A 21,945-nucleotide genomic window follows, 5' to 3' on the forward strand; every position below is an offset into this window, starting at 1 on the left:
TCCAACAGGAAAATGATCCAAAGCATACAGTCAAAGCAACACTGGAATGGCTTCAGACCAAGAATGTGAAAGTTCTTGAGTGGCCCAGCCAAAGCCCAAACTTGAATCCCATTGAGAATCTGTGGAAGTACTTGAAGATTGCTGTTCACCAACGCTCCCCATCCAACTTGACTGAGCTTGAGCAAATCTGGAAGGAAGAAAGGGAGAAACTCCCCAAATTCAGATGTGCAAAGCTGATGCAGACATACACAAGAAGGCTCGAAGCTGTAATCGCTGCGAAAGGTGCTTCAACAAAGTATTGACTCGGGGGGTGGGGGGGGGGGGTTGAATGCTTATTCATGCAAGACATTCCAGCTTTTCATATTTAATTGATTTGTAAAAATTTCTAAAAACTTGTTGTTGCTTTGTCATTGTGGGGTATTTTGTGTCGATCGGAGTCAACAGATTTAAATACAATCCATTTTAAGGTCAGGCTGTAACAACAAAATGTGAAACAGTCAAGGGGTGTGAATACTTTCTGAAGGCACTGTATGCACGGGGAAAGTATCATGCCAGAGCCTCTGGGAACCATAACAACCCTTGGTATGTGGTTATTCATATCTTCTTAGAGTCCCCCCAAGCCTCACGGTTAAGGTGGCTGGCTTAAGATCTTGGGGTCTTGAGTTCAAGCCCCTGCCGTGCCTTTGAAATAACATCAGATGGGTTGACTTGGCCTGCCATCCTTCCGAGGTCAGCAAAATGAGTACCAGCTTTCTGGAAACAGGGCACTGCATCAGCGGTACAGCCACACTTCTAGAAATTGATGAAACCAGCAGCCATAGGCTGCATACGAAACATCAAAACACCCTTCCCCCCCCCATCCCCCCCCCACCCAACACACACACCTCGTGCCAACTCCAGCACAAACTAAGCTGCTTCTAGTTTTTGATAAGATAATAGGGAGGATTTTCCACAAATCCTCAGAGTGCATCCCCCAATCATTTCTGATTGTCATCACCATATTCAAGTCTGTAAAACATCAAACTGTAATTAGCTCCACCACCAAAGGTGGGCGGAGGTGATGTTTTCACCCATCTGTCTGTGAGCAGGATATCTCAAAAAGTTGTGAACGGATTTGGATGGAATTTGGTGAACAGGTTTGGTGTATGACACAGATGAACTGATTAGATTTTGGTGAAGATCCAGATACTGGAATTTAAAGGTCCCATGACACTCAAAACTTTCTGGTTATTTATATATTAACTTGACCTTCCCAGTGAAGAAATCACCCATGTTTCTTTTTTTAAATCAACAATGGGATAACTAGACCAATATTTCAAACATTTGTAGTGCTTTACACAACTTTCTATTCCCCGCCCCTCAAAAAAGTTGACTTCAGCGAACCGCAGCGTTCACGTCATCTCCAGAAGGTGACTCGCACAGAGTGGATTGATTAGATGTCGCGTACCGTATAACGTACGTACAAATGCATTGTGCACATGTGTTTGCTATCTCACCGATTGTCTTAATTCCTGTGATTGTTTCGCGGAAAAGAAATTCTGCTTCTGAGCCGTGTGTGCACAACAATCACGAGACAATTATTTATCCCTTTACTACCTTGTCGTAGTCGTGTACAAATCCAATAGATGTATGCACAATAAAGGGCTATACCATGTCCACAAAATATAAAATGTGACTGTTGAACCTTTCCATTAAAAAAGAAACTTACAGGGACATACAAGTAAAATACTAACCATTAATATTGCATCATTTCAAGGCACAAGGAAGAAATTTTAAAATCAAACAATGTGAAAAACCTGCACCCACATTTTGCAGCTGATTGAATTGTTCGTTGAAACCAGCCTGCTGGGATCGGTACGATTCCACATACATGCAAGCCAGGTATGGCTGCACTCGACATACATGGGTTTATTCTAAAGTGAAGGTACTGCTTCCATTGGCTTGCTAGTCATTAACATTTCACCAAAATGCTGTAATAAATGAACAGGGAAAAATATGTTGACACAACTATGAAAGACAAATTTATCTGTCCTATTACACGGCCTCATAGCCTCGGGACTCTTAGGCATTGACTTGTACATTGTGTGCATGCTAATACAAGGTACTTATCAACTCTAGAGTCTAGACTAGTCCGATAAATCCGTCGTCCGTCCGACTAGTCCAATAAATCTGACGTGCTGTAGCTTTCTTTTATTATTCTCTTTTCTTCATCGTGACACTACATCTTCTTCATCGCTACATGACGACAGAAGGAATATAATAAATAAAAATGCAACAGAACGTCAGATTTATCGGACTACTCCAGACAATTGTCGCAAGGTGTGTTCTGCACACAAGTTTTCATCGTATCTGGACAGCGAGATTGCTTCGTTTTATGCGCGGAGAGATACGGCCGATGACATGGGCTGGCCTTGCTTGTGATTCATTCGCCGCGGAGCAATATGTCCGCTGCGCTGCGCTGGTCACATCACCTCACTAAAATATTTCTGATATCGAGCAGTATTCAAGTAGAATTTACATTATTGAATTACGAATAGGATTTAGTCTAACCAGTTGTTATTGCCAAGTCTTCCTTCGATGTCCTCCCGATCATGAACGCCGGGAATTTCATCGCCATTTTCCTCTGCTTGTCCTGCTTCGGGCTCCAACTGGTAAGGCCGTATTCCATTTCCAGCTGCCTGAACTTCACCTCCCACGACTACGTTATCCGACAATTCTCCATGTGATTCAGACCAAAATCCTTCATTTCTCTCACACTCACCGTCGTTACCAGACAAATTAAAGTCCATATCATCCTTTATTCAAAACCAAATGTTTGATTTTTTTTAAAGCAGAAACGAACAAAGCGTTTGAGTCGACTAATCGAATGTGGAAACACACAGGAAGTCAATAGAATCACGTAGACCACCAACCCGAGTAATTTACGTGCAGCCTTTGTTGTTGTTCTGGAGATGACGTCATGTGGGTTACGCCCCTTTCAGTAGATTTCGGCAGAATTTTTAGGGGCGTTCCCGAAGAGGTTTGTTTTTTTAATTTTACATTTTACAGAACGAGTATTGTGAAAAAACATTGTCAGATCTGAAATCACGATGAAAAACTCCTATAGGACATATATATGAATATGTATATATATATATATATATATATATATATATATATATATATATGTATATGTATATGTATATATATATATATACATATATATATACATATATATATATATACATATATATATATATACATATATATATATACATACATATATATATATATATATATATATATACATATATATATATATATATATATATATATATACATATATATATATATATACATATATATATATATATATATACATATATATATATATATATATATATATATATATATATACACATATATATATATATACACATATATATATATATATATATATATATATATACAGATATTTATATATATATATATATATATATTGTGATGTCCACGGGACTTGAACAGTCCCGCCAACGTAGAATGAGCCGAAACGATGGAGGCGGTTTATTTATTTATAACCCAAACATGGCGGTTCTAATCGCTCTACCGCAAACGGGACGAGGAAGGTGGCACGAGTCACTTTTCACTGAGTTGATGATGTTCATTTGTTTTTATTACTAACCAGAAATAACAAGACTCGGCAAGAAGAGGGATCCGGGGCGATTCGACGGGATGGTGTGGGATCGGGCATGGGGAAAAACAGACAATTCTAATGAATATACAGATCTCAAACCCTCTAAGGCGCCAAGCACACACACACACACACACACACACACACACACACACACACACACACACACACACACACACACACACACACACACACACACACACACACACACACACACCATAGCTATTTCTGGTGGTCAGGCTGGACCGTGGTGTGGACGCAACTGTCCCTGGATCGGCGTCGGACGAGCTGGCCTTGCTGTCGTCAGGGGGGCAGGAGAAACCGTGGTGCTGTCGACCTCCTGGTCTTGGCCCAAGTCCGCTCAAAGCCGCCAGGGAACCAGTTCTGGCGCCAAGTTGCGAGCAGGAGAGGGAGGCAGGTCCGCCCGCCGTTCGACCCCGTACTCCGAGTCAGCAGAACCCCAGAGCCAACCAAGGTGAGGCACGAGGCTCAGCAAGGCTCCAAGACACGATCGAATCAGCACAACAACAAGGACACTCTCCGCGCAACAGCCTCCACACCAAAAAAAACACGATCTTTTTGTCCCGACCTTCTTCCTCTTCCTTTTCGACCCCGAACAGAACCTTTTTATCCTCCTGTCCTCGTCACTTCCAATCGAGCCGTTTTATTGGCCCACCGCCGTCGCCTTCCGCCAATCGTGATCACGGGGCGGAGCCATCCGCAGCCCTGTCCTGTGACGTCACGGCCAGCCTCCAGGGACTACTAAAAGGGGTTTACGCAGACACCCTTACCCTATCCCGTGTCCCTATCTAATTACGTGACAATTATCATTTCCCCCTTGAAGAAATGAACATTTACTAGACAACTTATCACCACTGAATTGCTACTTATTACATCGAGATCCTGGTAAACTCGAACAGCATGGCATACCTTATTACCCTTTGAATGCATACCCCCCCCCTCAAACGTAACAATATTATATATATATATATATATATATATATATATATATATATATATATATATATATATATATGCAATTTCAGTACTTTTGGGTGTCATCGGACCTTTAAGTGATTATTCACCACTTGGAGGGCCAAAAACAATATACTGTATTGCATATCTCAAAAAGTTATGGACAGTTTATGACAAGAACAAGCCGATTACATTTTGGTTAAGGTCCGGATGCAGATCTGGCCTATCAGAGGGATACAAAATGTAAACTGTTCAGCCTGGTGGAGTTATGTGCTCTACCGGGTGCCGTTCTAGTTCAAGAAGTAAAGTCTCTGTGTTTGTTAGATTTCTATTCATCCCCGAACCACAGGACAAAATGCGTTGAAAACCGATGGTTGTACTCAAAGTGTGTTTGTATGGGAACATTTTAAGTGATTAAAAAAAAATACATCATAGTCCCAGGAGTTCAGGGTGGGGGTGGACCCCAATTCTCTCTATGTCAATATGTATGGCATAGATCCACTCCAAGTGGGGATACTAAAATATGCCAATTCTTGAGGAATTAACCCATCCATAAGGACGAGTTCTTCGCTAGTTTCCTGAAATTAGCATCCCTGGCATCCTTGCAGCACTGTAAGAGGCCCTTCTGAGGCTGCAGTCATGATGGGGTCATGACAGTGTCGTTACAGCATTCGTCTAGGATACAGAATCATCTTCATAATAAGTCACAACTGCAAAAGCAATGGTGATGCCTTGTGATTGGTGGGATGGAAGACAATGTATCCCTGTGGCAGATGTCACTAGTTGGTCCTAGATCATGCAGCAATAGCTGTAATGGGACTCTGGCATCCTCATGGCATGTAATCGATCTGGCATCCTCATCGATCGCAGTTCAGGGTGTATCATCGGGATTAGGAGGGGCTTGGAACCACCTCAGGGAGGGAATTTGTGGTGTAGGGTGACCGCCAAAAAAAGTGCTTGCTGTGCACTCGTTCGTGGCTTTTGGACTTTGTCAACTCTTGACATCCTGGTCACCCCCGAGCTCATTATTCCTCCTCTTGCTCCCTGGAGTGCTGACGCTTTGGGCTTCCTGAACTCTTGACAGATTCCTGGCTCTGGAGATGCTCAATCTGGACAGCTCCACACTCCCTTCAATTGGCGTTTACTCTGCGTTTACAGATCACTCTGCGTTTACAGTTACAAATTCAGCACACACTTCCACTATTTCACTTCAACCTTCCCTTTTCCGAATGTTACGCAATCCTTATTTAAAATAAATAATTTCACTTTTGACTCTACACCTCCCACAGCCACGTTCTTCTCCCGTAACCACGTGATCTGTTTCCATCCCCTGTGTTTTCCGATCCAAATTCCCATTCACTTCACGCTTTTTTCTACAACACTTCCATTACCTAATCTGAAAACTCTCTCAAAAAAAGATAAAATAATAATAATAATAATAATAATAATAATAATAATAATAATAAGAAAAAAACGATCTCTTATAATGCTTCATCTTCCTCTTTCATATGTGTGGTACTCTTTACTGTATAATAATTCACTACTCTTCTTCTATTTCAACAGACTGCTCTCAATTCGACCTTTCATTCATACCTTGCCTAAAAATCCAACTGTTACAGTGTTTCTTCTCTCCATTCTCTGAAATCGCCTTTATTGCATCCATCAAGAACTGTCTTTAATCGCATCTCTGACCAAAAATTTTTTTTACCAGTTTGCTATGAATGTTCACTTTCCATCAACAATTCTTTTTTTCCAACTTCAGCACCAACTCACCACTCTCTCCCCTCCCTCTCAAAGCAACCATCACACTCTTCTCCCTCCAAGCTTACCTCTCACCTTTCTCAAAAACTCCCCACTCACCTTTCTCCCACAACTCTCCCCACTTACCCTTCTCCCACCATTCACCCCCCTCACGCACCCTTATAAAAGTTACCCCCCACCCGCATCCACAAAGCTGCCTCCTTCCACTGCCCTTTCACCTCCATCTCATCACTCCACCTCCTCAAATCCTCAACTGCCTTCTGCCCCTTCTCTTGCCCTCCCCTCTCCCCCAGCACCACAGAGCCTTTTCTCCTCCTCATCTGGCCCCCTCCCCGAGCTATTCTGCAATCTCCCACACTCTTTCAACAACTCTGCTTACCTCATCCCTCTCCCACTCCTCCATTGTCCTACCCTCCCCCTCCCCTCCCATCCACTGTACCCAAAGCCTCTTCATTAACAGTGTGGACCTCAAATATCTGGGGCCTTCGCTCAAACCTTACAGATCTTTCCATACAGGTTGCCACTGACAAACCAGACATAATCTGCCCAACAGAAACTTTCCTCCCTCAAGACATCTCTGACTCCCAAGTATCTCTCCCTGGTTACTCCCTCCTCCAGGATGACAGACCTGAGCCTCGTCCTGGTGGAGTTGCTCTCTTCATCAAAGACTCTATTCCTCAAAGACCATGCACTGCCCTCACTCCCCCACACCCCAGGAATACCTCTGACTACGGCTTCCCCTCCACTCCCACCTCATGTTTATATGTGTACTGTACCGTCCACCAAACAGTGATGACTCCATTTACACCTCACTATCCGAAAACATGGACCAACTTCTATCTTCTCATCCAAACTCTCTCTTCCTCATATGTGGTGACTTCAATTGTCATCATGTCAGTTGGCTTGGTGTGGGTACCTCTCTCACCTGTCATGGCACTTCAGCAAAAGCTTTCTGCGACTCATTAAGACTGACTCAAATCGGTCAACTTCCCGACCCGGATCTCAACCAATGGTACTCTATCTCTTCTGGATCTGATTTTGACAAATCTCCCTGAAAATATGTGTTCTTCCTCCGCTCAAATCGGTTATTCTGACCATGTGCTTGTCAAAGTGGACATCTCTCTGGCTATCAGAGAACCACCTCAGCGCCATCGAGTCTGGCATTTCACTCAAGCTGATGGCAGGGTCTCCAAGCAGCCATCAAACTTCTAGACTGGTCTCCCATCGCTACTTTCTCCAACATTAACTCATCCTGGGAATTCTTTGAAAGAAACTTGCTCTCTCTCATGCACAGATTTATCCCCTCTCGTCTTCAGTTGTCCTACCCTTCCTCCCGCCCATGGATCATTGAAGCTTGTGGCGAAGCAGTTGTCCTGAAACAACTTGCCTTTGCTTAATGGAAAGCAATCTCAATGGAGGGTAATCTTAGTTCCTTCCATAAAGCTCAGAACAAGTGTGTATCTACCCTCAGGAGAGCCAGAAAACAACATCTTTCTCATCTCAAGTCTGAATTCTCAAACCTCTCTCCCTCCTCCAAATCCTAGTGGCATCTAATCAAATCTGTTTCTGGTGTGTGTTCCCCCTCAATCCCCTCCCTTACCTCAAATGGCTGCACTGCTGATACCGCATGTGAAAAGGCTGAATGCCTAAACTCAGTGTTTGCATTGAAATCTCGTGTCCAAAACCCTTCGCTTTCTGTACCCACCTTATCCAGTCACACCCAACTGTCCCTGGACTCTGTGTCCTTTTCTCCTAACAAGGTGGAGAGCTTGCTGTCAAACCTCGACTCAGATTCTGCAACTGGTCCAGACGGCATCAGCCCATGTGGCCTAAAAACCTGCTCCTCTGCTCTTGCTCACCCTCTCTCTGTTCTCTTCACCCTCTCATTTGCTCAAGGTCATCTGCCATCTGCTTGGAAATCAGCAAACATTACTGCCCTGCATAAAAAAGTGAAAAACAGATCCATGCAACTACAGACCAATCAGCATTCTCCCAATCATCACAACAACAAAAAAAATCAGCAAGGTTTTGGAATCCATCATCGCTTCAGACATTAAATCCTTCCTCTTCTCCAACGGCCTGATTTCCGATCATCAATTTGCTTTCAGACCAGGTCACTCTTCCCTGGATATGCTGCTTCTGCTCTCCCAACAATGGATGGAGGTCCTCAATGCCGGACATGAAATCAGAGCCATATCGATAGACATATCACATGCTTTTGACATGGTCTGGCATCATGCCCTGCTCACGAAACTCTCTTCCTATGGTATCCAAGGCCATCTCCACTCATGGCTCGCAGACTTCCTCTCCTATCGCAGCCAACGTGTGGCCCGAAATGGAGTTCTTTCATCCCCTCTTCCTGTCCAGGCTGGAGTTGCTCAAGGCAGCGTTCTGGGCTCTGTTCTTTTTCTGGTTTTCATCAATGATCTCTCCATCTCTCTGGAAAATCCTCTTTATCTCTTTGTCGATGACTCCACCCTCTGCTGTACCATTTGTCACCCCCCCCCCACCCCCCAGACAGGCAAGCAGCAGCTTCTTTACTCACTGCAGATCTGGGTAAAATCACAAACTGGTCCAACACATGGAACATGTCTTTCAATCCCGACAAATCTCACACTCTCACGATGTCTCTCCGAAAGGACTGTTTGGAAACCCCCCCCCCCCCATCCACTTTCTCAACAATCCTCTGGAAGAAGTCCTTTCTTTCAAGCTTCTAGGTCTGAAGATCTGCCACGATCTTTCCCGGGAAAGCCACATTTCAAACCTGGCCTCCAAAGCAAATGTTTTACTCAGAATAAAGAAACACAGGGTATATATACCACCAAGCAATGGTTAAATCATGTTACTAAAAAAAAAACATACACTGTTACTAAATCATGTCCCAGGCCGACTGGGAATCCTCCGTCGTGCAAAGTCCTTCCTCGGCTCACCTGAGCTCCTGACCACATACAAAGCTTTCGTCCGCAGCCTGATGGAGTACTACTCTCCCCTCTGGGCTGGTGCTCCTGCCTCACACCTTTCACGGCTTCACGCTGTGGAAACCAAGGCATTTCGGATCATTCGCATCTCCCCGCGATGAGGCTGAGTCTTTGGGGCTCTCACCACAGGCCGGTCGGTGGTCTTTCTGTCTTCTACGGTCTCCTATCTGGCCTTGCCCCCCTCCCTGCTGTATCTGTGATTTGTCCCCACCATATTTCCGCAGGGTGCTCAAGGTCCGCCAACAACCCCCTTCTGGTAAAAATTACCAAAATCACGAATCACTGCTCACCTTCACTCTTTCATTCCTCTTTTTCCCCACCTTTGGAATAAACACCCTCACTCTGTTCAATCCCATTCTTCCCTCCAGGCTTTCAAAACAGCTGTTCACCACCACCTCTTATCGTCCCCCATCCAAATATTTGAGCATTGAAGTGATCCCTCCGAGGGCTGCCTGTTGGAGGCACCGTCTGTGTTGAAGACGCTGAGGCAGAGGAGAGCCTCACTGGGGCACGTTGATCGGAGAGGGAGCAGAAGCATTTCCTCCTCCTGAGTGTCACCTGAGCCTACCTGAAGCAACTTATAGCTTCAAGGCATTGCAGGAGTTGCTCCGGTTCGTTCGTTGGCGATGTTTGAGAACACACCCAGAGAGAGGGAAGGGTGATGGTGAGGCGTCATCTTTGTGGCCTGTGGCTGGGGGCGAGGCCGCTGGAACGTCAACACAAACAGGCCTGAATTCTTCTTCCCCCTCTTTGGGATTAGCTCAGGATAACTGGTGGGCTGTTGAATTGTCTTGGCACCTGTCTCTCCTTTAATTCCTTCATTATTACCACTGCATATATTTTATTATATTGTTCTGTAGTTTTTTTTTTTTAGTAACATGATTTAACCATTGCTTGGTGGTATATATATACCACGTGTTTCTTTATTCTGAGTAAAACATTTGCTTCTATTCCTCCGTTTTTGAAGTTTGCAGACGACACTGTGTGTTGAAGAGCGGGACGTGTGAATTGGCATCAGAATTGGGATGTTAACGTCGCTCGGCCACATCTGACCGCAGATCGAGCGCGACCGCACACGGGGGTACGTATTGGTCTCCCGAGCACGTCGATCAGGACCTCCGGAACAAGAGGTGGCGCCCTGAACCCTGAACCCTGAACCCTCCACCCAAGGGCTCGGTGGTAACGCCTCCCAAGTACGTACGTAATAAATCGAGGCACAAAGCAAGCTCACACGCTGACAGGAGACGGGAGTTATGATTTCCGTGTTTAAATTTCCTTCCTTTTGAATTTTAAAGTTAGATTATAATCTCAAATTCATATCACGGGGCCCGAATGATTCTGCGCGCGCACGCGCACACACACACACACACACACACACACACACACACACACACACACACACACACACACACACACACACACACACACACACACACACACACACACACACCATAGTCCACGCATTGAAATCATCCATTGAGGTAAAACTGTGGAAATAAAACCGATGATGTACAACAGTACAACCCATGTGAATATAAACTGCGAACTGAAGTGCTGCCGGTGGTGATCAGTTTTATATTCCGCATTAACCCCGAACATACACCGTCCGACAATAAACGGTCCCGCTCACCTTGGTAGTTTCTTCGTCTGTTGCTTGGAAATTACCGGCTATCCGTTCCTTTTTACCACAGAAATCCTCACATCGGACGTGTCGATCCACACAAAACCTGTCATAAATATATTAATATATACATATATTTATATATATTTTTTTCTACTGTCACGAGGCGAGATCCGACCGTGACCTTACACCGCTTAATGTGCTGAAGATAAATGCTCCACCAAAGTGCCAACGAGAGTGCATGGCGCCAATATGCGAGTACTTAAAATATAGATGAAAAGACTTTAGGATGACAAACATCAAGTGAAGGAGGAATTTTAAACTGATTTAATTTTTTTTTAACGCTTCAACCAATAGGGCCACAGGATAATAGCCACGCCCACCATGTGTGTCTCTGACTAACACTTTTCGTTTTAAAGATAATCCGGATGAGGGGAAAGCAACGTGTCTCATAATTACGTCGATATCTTATTTCACCCAAAAGTCAATTGCGTCGAAAAATGTTTTTCCAAGTATTAAAATTACCTCAGCCCCACACCACGAGGATTTGTTTTGTTTTTTAAAAAAAAAATCAATTTGTTGCAGCGACATTGATGTCGGCGTGAAAATCATTGAATGGAATTTATTGCGTCTTTGTGGAAAATAAATGAAGACAAAGAACGGAGCCGATTTAAAACCCGAAAATGTTACACCCCCAATGAAATTGCCACCCGCTACACCGCTCTTTTTGTCAGACGGACAAAACAAAGGAATAAAAAAAAAAAATAACTTCAAGCGATGAAGACGATGATGTTATAAAAGGTAAAAGCAGGTAAGTATGAGACGTTTAGCTTTGTAAGATAAACAGCAAATTAAAAATCGACGATCTTCTTCGTTGAGATATTTCCAACGTGACTTGATGAATTAATACAGAAATTTCTGACACATCTTCCAAACTCATCGATTGTAAGATAATTGGTTGGAGAAGAAATTAATTAGTTTCTCAAGGTAGCCCTTTCCGTGCCAAAAAAAAGTCTGCAGATGCAATGACGATGTGAGATCGAATGAACTTTAATGTGATCAGGCTGGGATCCATGTTTCTTGAGGAACCAATGTGTTGTCATTTATTTGATGGGATTTTCATGGTTTCCAATGGGGATGTAGTGTGGTTTTGATTACCCATGTGACCTTTTCTCAATGCCACTTTTGGGTGGTGGTCCTTTATGGTAATGTCATGTAAAGATATACCTGGTGTTGGCTTAATGGTTAGGGTGATGTGCTTGGGATCCCAGGATCCTGAGTTCAAATGCCACTCGGCTGTTCAATTAATACCAGGTGGGGTTGACTCTGCCTGTCATCCTTCCGAGGTCGGCAAAATGAGTGCCAGCATGCTGGTATACTGTGTCGGAGTGGTGACCCGTCCACGATTGTGTCCAATAGCCAAGGAGCCTGCTTCGACAGCACCAACGCTCTGCACAGAGTACGGTCCCAATGGATGGATGGATGGATGGATGGAGATAACCTTACAATTCAAGGCCCACAATTTTTTTTCTTTCTTCTTTTGTTAAATATGAACTACGGACCATGTAAACACTAGATGTGAGGGGTGCCCAGATGACCTTTTGGGGGAGGGGGTTCAGAAATGCATTTATAATTTCCTCTTGATCTTAGCTGAAGCAGATTGACAGATGGTGATTTATGATGCGTGTTTATCAGCTCTTCTGATGGTGTTGAGCCTGACAAATGTCCTCATATTGGCATATGCTCTTGGCGCATCTTGTGCCCTTGCACTAACCCCACCATCGCGTTCATGAGGCCACACCAATTGGCTTTCATCGAAAGAAGAAATCTACCATATAAATGGCAGTCGTTCTGTCTGTGTCTGTCTGTCTGTCTGTTTTTTTTGTGACGAATAAGCTCCTAGACCAGTGAACCGATCTTGATGAAACTTTACACATATATAGAACTAACATTCAGCTCCAGGATGCGCTCAGTGGCTCTCCATAAAAATGAAAAAAATATATATTAAAAAAAAATATATATATATATAAAATAAATAAAATTTCCATTAGAAAAAAAAATGGCTTTCGAATAGTGCGCCGGCGTATTAATCATAACAAAAGGCTTCATGGTTAAAAACGCTAGGGTTTTTTGAAATACAAAATGTTCGTATTCGTTGACTTTTTAAACATACATATTCTCCTGTTCTTTGAATTCTCGAACTGCACGCGCACGGCAACAGCTAACTGCTGATAGATCTGCTCATGAAAGAGCCAGGCAAGCCATAAAGGGGGTTAGGGAGACAATTGATAAAGGGAAGATAAATGATGTGAGTGAGTGAGGGCCAGCGGGCCTGTGTGTATGGAGTGAGTGAGGGCCAACGGGCCTGTGTGTATGGAGTGAGTGAGGGCCAGTGGGCCTGTGTGTATGGAGCGAATGTGGTATGCATGGTGCGATGAGTGATTGGGGGGAGGAGTGATTCCCACCCAAGTGACCCCGGGGTCAGAGTAATGTGAGTTAGTGGGTTAGTCAAATTGATAAAAATGGAGGTCGCTTTGCTGTTGGTGCGAATGTGGGCTCGAAACCCGTTTGGAGGGGTGCAGGAGTCCTGTTGACGGGCTGGGAGCGTGGCTGCGAACAGTGAGTATCACTTAGTGGGCACAAAATAGGGCAAATTTCCCGGGTATTCGCGGGTACTTCAGCTAGTCCCACATAAGTACAGATAAGCGATGAGGCGGGCTCAATAATGTAGGGAGCGGGAAAATGTAGGGCGCATATACAGACACGGGGAGGGGGGCAAGATCTTTCTAAACATGTGGTCGACATTTTCTTCATCAGTAACAAAAACTACACCACACTTGCACTATATGTACTATGAAATAACTATTCCAATCTATTCCTCATTTAACCCCTTGGCTACATCCGCAACACTGCCCCACCCCGCTCTCTGGAAGACTCGTCTCTGAGTCTACGGAAAAGGCAGCATTAGGTTGGCCATTTATCAACACACAACTCTCCTCCTAGTCTAACCCACAGCATTCCATCAAACAGTTCATTTCCCCAGTGAAGGTGTTAAGAATAATTTCTACCCATTCTCCCACGAACACAGTTCGTGCTACACTCTGGCACGATCTGGAAATTCCAATATTTTTTCACAAAAGGGGGGTGTGGGGTGGGTGGGTAGTGACTCCAGGGTAAGACATCCCATTTCTTTATTGCACCCCATCCCAACAGCTTCCCCAGTTCATTGCCCCATTTGGCCATCTGAGCAATTGTTTCAATACATTGAGACCAGTAGGGAGAGTGGCCGGCTTCACCCTTAGCTAATTCAAATATAACTGTTCTAATCCTGGTCTACTAATCACACTAACTCTATTTCCCGAATTAAAAAATGCCCAATCTCCTTCTCTCCCGGGAGGAAGCACAGGTATGTGCCATGACTCAAAGGTTGGAGTGTTGTGACCCGACCCTGGCTCGCCAGCAGAGTGGCTCGACTGGGGTTCTTACCCCTTTACCAACAGTTTGTGACTCAATTGTTCCTCATGAAAGCCAATTGCCCAAATCCTCTTCTTTCCACTGGCTGCAAACATTTAATGGTGCGAAGGGAAAGCATTCATAATCGACCCAAGTAAAGATAAAAACACTCTATTTCTCCTTTGACCGTTGATATTCCTCTGTGCCACACTCCCAGCTGTTCACGATGCATTTACACTTCACCCTGCCATGCTTACAAGCATCCTCATAGCTGCCATGTTCCGAATCATCTGAATCCCACTACCTATGTCTGTATCAGCTTTGCACATTTGGACTTGGGGATTTTCTCCCATTCTTCCTTGCAGATTTGCTCAAGCTCTGTCAAATTTGAGAACAGCAATCTTCAAGTGTTTCCACATATTATCAATGGGATTCAAGTCTGGCCTTTGGCTGGGCAACTCAAGGACTTCCACGTTCTCATTCTAAAGCCATTCCATTGTTGCTTTGGCTGTATGCTTGGAGTCATTGTCCTGTTGGAACATAAATCTTCACTGCAGTCTAAAGTCTTTTGCACTCTGAAGCAGGTTCTCCTCATGGATTTGCTTGTATTTGGCTCCATTCATTGTTCCCTCTATCCTTACAAGTCTCCCAGTCCCTTCCACTAAAATTAATCCCCGGTGCATCATGCTGCCACCACCATGCTTCAGGGTAGGGATGGTGGTAGATCCGTGATGAGCTGTGCTTGGTTTCCACCAGATGTAGCACTTTGCATTCAGGTCAAAGAGTTCAATTTCCGTCTCATCAGACCACAGAATATTTTGCCTCATGCTCTCAGAGTCTTTCACGTGCCTTTTTGCAAACTCCAGGCATGCTGTCATGTGACTTTTTTCAGTAGTGGCTTCCGTCTGCCCACTCTCACAGAAAGCCTAGATTTGTGAAGTGCTGCAGAGACTGTTGTCCTTTTGGCAGGTTCTCCAATCTCAGCCAAAGAACTCTGTAGTTCTGTCAGAGTGGTCACTGGGTTGTTGGTCACCTCCCTGACCAAGGTCTTTCTAGCTGGGTTGCTCAGTTTGGTCAGAAGGCCAGCTCTCACAAGAGTTTGGGCAATTCCATATTCTTCCATTTCCTAATGATGGGGGCTCACTGTGCTCTTGGGAGCTTTCAACACTCCAGAAATTGTTTTATACCCTTCCCTAGATCTATGCTTCCTCACAATTCTATCTTGGAGGTCTACGGACAGTTCTTTGGACTTCATGGTGGAGTTTCTGCTCTGACATACACTGTCAACTGTGGGACCTCATATGGAAAGGTGTGTTTCTTTCTAAAATCATGTCCAATCAATTGAATTGGCCATAGATGGATTCCTATCAAGTTGTTGAGACATCTCAAGGATGATCAAAGGAAATTGGATGCACTTGAGCCCAATTTGGAGTGTTGTGGCAAAGGAGTTGAATAGTTATTGATGCAAGTCATTTCAGCTTTTCATTTTTTATTTTATTGTTAAAAAAATTCTAAAAACATGTTTTTTGTTTTTGCTTTGTCATTGTGGGTTATTTTGGGTCAATCAGTGATCATTTTATCCATTTTAAATTCAGGCTGTAACACAACAAAATGCATGCCGATGGACATCAAAGCCAGTACACCAGAGAAAAACAAACAAACACAGAATCGTCGGACAACATCCATAAATGAAAATAGAAATAAATGAAAAAAAAGAAGAAAATAAATAAATGAAAAATCAAATGCAGGTGAGCGACCCGAGACAATGGGGAAACACTTTTCATGTGCTGACACAATGTGTAAGCACACACCGCTAGGATATATATATATATATATATATATATATATATATATATATATATATATATATATATATATATATATATATATATATATATATATATATATATATATATATATATATATATATATATATACTGTTACGAATTAGCCGGTTCGGACAGCCACGCACAACCGCTTAAGGCCTAACTGCATTCGCACGTCCGCCGAAAACCGAAATTCAGTCGTAGCTTCCGGATAACTCCGGAAACCTGCTACTGGTGCCTTAACGCACCATAAACTGTCAATATTCTGTCCACATGGTACAGGGTTAATTGCCGAATCTCGATATACCTAATTATCCGTGCAGACAGAAGTACCGAAAATTTATACCTCGACGGAACTCGTACGGAAACGAGCCGCTCAGCACGCTCGTTCTGTGTGCGATGCCGAGCGGTTTTAATCGCCAAGTTCCGTTGGACCAATTGACCACTTTAATTTGGCTTTAATAGCCGGCTAATTTCCTGAACGCGCCACCATGGAAGTCAATGGGAGGAAATGACGCAACGAGCAGATTGACATTCAAACAATGGGGGCATTTATTATTACAAATGACAAATCAATGGGGGAAGGGGACATGACACAAGCAAAGCCTACAGCCGATGTCTATTTATTATGTACAGGCACGCACTTAACCAACAATTCTACTTATAAAGACAAGGCGCCACAGAACACTTTCATACAAAACCCCAGAAAAGAAACGGACTCGTGAGCCTTTATTCCAACTCGGAGCCTGGATGACCGAGGGCTCACAAGAGGCCGGGCAGGTTACCTGACCGCCCCTTGTGACGGCTCGAAGGTCTTCGGGTCGGTGACCCCGGATGTTCCTGCTTGGCCCTTGTGTCGCTACGCGCCAGTCACTTAGCGGCCGGGCGGCTTGAGCAGCTTGCCGAGCGGCTTGCTCGGTTCCCCTGGGTCGTCCGGCCTCCAATGAGGCCTGGTCGGTCGGGCCTGGCCGGCGACGCGCTTGGAGGAGTGAACGGGTCCTTTGCTCTTTTAGAGTTGATGCTCTTCGTGTCCAGTTCACTACCTCAGCGTCGCTCGACAATCTCAGGGCCGTTCGCCCGGACCACGACGCAGCTTGCTCGACTCCACCGCAGCTGGCAGGACTTCTGGCGCGCGCTCCTCTCCAGCTGTTCTCCGACTCTTGTCTGGTGCTCCCTTCTTCTCCTCTCTCCAGGAATCTCCTCGTCTCCAGAGAGCGACGAATATGCCATGAACTCGTTCGAGTTCTGCCCTTATATTGGCCCAGGGCGAGCCGCTCTTTGATCTCTCACCCGAGGCCGGGCTCCGCCCACTTTTCACCTCCGACCTTTCACCCATGGTAAGCCTCGCTGGGAACCCCATGTTCGACGTCATGGGTTGGTGTCGGGGAAACCCTCGTTTTGATCCGTTTATGCAAATCGGCTCGCGTTGTTTCTTCAGGAGATGGTTGGCGTTGTTTGTCGATGGTGATGAGATGACGGTTGTTGTTTATTTCGTGTTGTAGGAGATGCTGGGTTGTGAAGATGGCGTTGTTTGTCGATGGTGAGGAGATGACGGTTGCTGTTTGTTTTAAAATAAAAGATAGAGAAAGAAAAATGCCTACCTCAAAGATTCGCAGCCCGGCACGCGAACAAATCCCTTTACACATCGGTGGGGATTCTAACCTGAAACACATACTTATCGAAATAACTGATCTTTGGGGAACCTGAATGATGTTCTGTGAATTTCCACAGCCACAACAATATATATATATATATATATATATATATACATACATATACATACACACACACCTCATTGTAACCACTGACTGTGCCTGGTGTTGGCTTAATGGTTAGGGTGGTGGGCTTGAGATCCCACTTGGCTGTTGAATTAATACCAAGTGGGGTTGACTGCCTGTCATCCTTCCAGGGTTGGCAAAGTGAGTGCCAGTTTGCTGGTATCCTGTGTCAGAGTGGTGACCTGTCAAGGATTGTGCCCAATAGCCAAGGAAATTGCTTATGTAGCACCAATGCTCTGCACAGAGTATGGTCTCAATGTATGGATGGAACTACTGACTGACCGATTAACTTATATTAAAGAATGGTACATACCGGTGACATATAAATCTGAAATTTTGTGTGCCAATGGATATCAAAGTCCCAACACCAGAAAAATTCACAGAATCAGACGACGTTCAGAAATGAAAAGATAAATAAATGAAAAAAAAAATGTAGGTGAGCGACCCGAGACAATGGGGGCAGCACGGTTCGTTATTGCTTACAATGTGTAAGCATACCGCACTCGTGTATTGTATCCATACACATGTATATTTCTGGATGGCACCTTACAAATCATAGGGTGTTCCGATTCCATGATATAAACCCATAAGGTTTGTGGAGAATTCTCTCAAGATAAAGAAATGTGAAGATCAAGTCGGGTGCTGCAAAGGTTCTAAGAACAAACTGTTTTGACTTGAAAAATTTCAAGGACGTCATTGTTTGCTCCCAAAAACGTTACCATTGTTGGAGATCATCCTGACTTTGACTTTACTTAATTCTCAGAAAGCTCACTTTTATTATTTTTTTTTCTTGCAAGTTGTGCAAGAATACAGTATCCCGGTGATAGAACGTAGACTTCAACAGATTGAAAAAAAAAAAAAATCCAGACAACCTTTATTATTTATATCATGATCATATATCATTATATCATGAATGGTAACCAAACATGTCCAACACATGTTCTGTAGCTGGTGAAACATTAGGATTACGACCATGAGCCATTGTAACATGTGGACGTTTTGGGATGTTTGTGACGCATGCACCTGTGCTGTCATGCCCTGCTGGAATGTGGCATCAGATTCTTGTCACTGGATTGGTACTTTAAAGGATACCAAATGCCATGGTGCCAAGCATATGCCATGTATGGTATCGCCTAACACGGGATAGAATGTCTTCTTCACTGGAAAGCGACGCATCGACGTCCAGCCAGTGTTGACCCAAACGCAACAGACTCATCACTGAATACCCCAAATGGCTCCCATTGTGACAATGGCACCTTTCAATACATCCCATGAATCTCGTGGTCTCAGTTAAGTGATGCAGCAAAACACTTGGGTTAGATTGTGCAACAGACACCTGCTATATTTGCACTATGTCCATGAAACTGTCATTTCCACAAAGAAAAGCGATTGTGAGGAAGCTATAGAACAACGGGCACAGTTTCATGCTATCGACACGACACGTGGCACGTTTGGTAAGCGGACACCTTAAAGCAATCAGTGAGTTCTCAGAATGACTCGAGTGTGAAAACCTGGCATGATGGAACCGATTCCCTTATAAACTCCAAACAAAATGAACATCCCAAGTCATTGTCTTCCCCACTTTGTCCATTAATTAAATTAATATCCGATTTAAGGTAACGCATTTCCATCAGCAGAATAATCAGAGCATTTTTTTTTTTTTTTTTTCCAAACACAAGGCCTCTCCTAATACGAAATATGATGCTGAACAATCTGTTCTGACAAAGCCACATGAAGTGTTCGGAAACTCCGGTTACAGTTGTCACCGTTGATCAGGTGTGTCCAAATATACATCGTGTGCCTTACAGGAACATAACACAACACACAAGGAAATCAGACACAGGTGGAGGCCATTCCAGCCCATCATGCCTGCACCACATCAACACCACACTAATTCATCAACACCAGATCGAAGGAAGAAAACACAAAACAGCTTGTAAAGAGTACAGCATTGGGATAATAAGCAACTGTTGAAGCACCGAGGCAAACACCGAGTAAATGTTGTTCAAGAAGTCAGGAGTAAATTATCTTCAAGCGATGAAACATAATTGGAGCACGATGGCACATTACAATCGTTTTGATTTAATTCAGCTCAAAGCATATTTACGATGATGTGTTTGTGATCATAAAGTTATGGTGAAGTGATCCGGCTTGCCTGCAGGATCATTTTTCTGAGTTTAGGGGGCAGCTCGGCCTGGAAGGGAGTCCACACTGTGCTTTTGCTGAGCGCGTCAACCACCACGCAGCTCGGCTCTGACATTGCTTCGTTTCCTTTCTTTCGCAGCCCGTCGCTTCCGACGTTGCTCGCCTTCCTGGCAGCAACAATTGTAGAACAAAGTGGCACGGATCCGAGCCGGGCCCGAGAGCCAGGTGCTGGAAGCCTGAGGTTAAGTTGTTCGGAATCAGCTGAGGCAAGTCGTTGGAATCGACGACCTGTCTGGTGTTCCCCACTCATTTTGCGTAGTTTTGGAGGCAGGAAATAGGCAGAGCTCGACTCTGAAGAATCAAAAGATGAGTGATGAGTGGTTGGACTGTGGCACAGTGATACAGACATACCTGTCGCTAATGCGTCAGACTCCCATGTGCTGTGCTCAGGTGTAGGAACAGCCAGTGTCGCATGGAATTGCGAGTAGTCGATCTGATAGTGTCCATCCTCTAGAGAAATCACAGGAAGGAAGCGATGACCCCAGAGTACCTCACTCTCAGTGTAGGATGTACGGGCTTGACAAGTCATGCCTACGATAGTGAGAGAGTTCGAGAGAAGAGGAATTTTAAACAAACATCATCATCGAGAAGCGATGTATGAATCAATAAAAAGTATTGATTAGAATGAATAACATCAATTATTATCCAAAGGATATATATGAGAACATGTGATCTATGTTGCAAATCTAGATGGCCAATAGATACAAGATTAAATCTTCTTCTGCAGAAATAATATGTGCCAGCTTATATTCATGTGTTTATTCTAATTTGTTTTATCTTCATTTAATTTTATCTCATGTGATATTTTATCTAAAGATGCGAGGGAATGTAAGGAAAGAGATAAAATGACACTCAGGGTGAGATGTCAAATTTTGTCCTTTATAAATAAAATGGTCATTTTGGCCTACGACGTGGGCAGTTGTTGTTGTTGTTGTTTTTGTTGTTGTTGTTGCGACTGTGTGACTCACCTCTTCCTAGCCTCTAGTGAGGCAACCTCGTCTATTACAGCTTCAAACTCAATTGACTCGGCTAGTTCATGCTCATTGGAGAGGATGGCTAGATTACTGCACTGGGAGTGCCCCATTGTGGATCTGAGGTCAGTCTTAATCAGTTTCAGTTCGGAGAAGCTCCTCTCACATGCTGTAATACTCACCCACATGGTGAGAAATGTCCTCAATATGATGAGAATGTGAGGGAAAGATTCCTCGAATCCCCATTTCACTTTTGTTGTTGTTGTTGTTGTTGTTGTTGTTGTTGTTGTTGTTGTTGTTCTCCCCCTCCTCTTCCCTTTATTAGAGTGTGTTCCAATGGCACTAAGCTACTGCCCTACCTTGACCACTATACTCCTCCACCTCCCTCTGTCCTCAACCAACTCTCTCCACTCTCCAACCACCCCTAACTTGTGGATATCCCTCCTCACACAATCCTCCCATCTCAACCATGGTATACCTCTTTTCCTCTTTCCTTACTCCCTCAATCTACTGTATCTGCTCTCTTCGCTATCCCCCACTTCACAATGAAACGGAAGACCAGAAACTGCATTGGAGTCATCAGAAGGAACCTGCATTGGATTAGGGTTTCAGATGCTGCTCATCTCCCCTCAAATCCATCCATGCGCAGCCAAGTGAGCCTTGCAGTAAAATTTCTGCATTAATTCACTCCTCCCTAGACAGATAAA

General features: G+C 44.1%; 2 protein-coding genes across 3 annotated transcripts in view; both read right to left on the reverse strand.

Annotated features, from left to right (window-relative positions):
• Positions 1-11,200, reverse strand: part of LOC147013785 (uncharacterized) — a 48,383-nt gene extending 37,183 nt beyond the window's left edge. Inside the window, exon 1 of one of the 2 annotated variants that reach the window (XM_085851009.1) lies at positions 11,015-11,200. The gene's annotated coding sequence lies outside the window, so the exon portion shown is untranslated. The remainder of the gene's footprint in view (positions 1-11,014) is intronic. The other variant, XM_085851008.1, reaches the window with a different exon arrangement.
• A 6,899-nt stretch (positions 11,201-18,099) lies between these two features.
• Positions 18,100-21,945, reverse strand: part of LOC147013786 (G protein-activated inward rectifier potassium channel 1-like) — an 86,212-nt gene continuing 82,366 nt past the window's right edge. Inside the window, exon 4 of the mRNA XM_085851006.1 lies at positions 18,100-20,798. Coding sequence (XP_085707132.1) covers positions 20,194-20,798 — 605 coding nt within the window. The 3' untranslated portion in view covers positions 18,100-20,193. The remainder of the gene's footprint in view (positions 20,799-21,945) is intronic.

This window comes from Eptatretus burgeri, chromosome 13, assembly GCF_056783735.1.
Source record: "Eptatretus burgeri isolate ZD-2024b chromosome 13, Ebu_testis_v1, whole genome shotgun sequence".
Taxonomy (NCBI): Eukaryota; Metazoa; Chordata; class Myxini; order Myxiniformes; family Myxinidae; genus Eptatretus; species Eptatretus burgeri.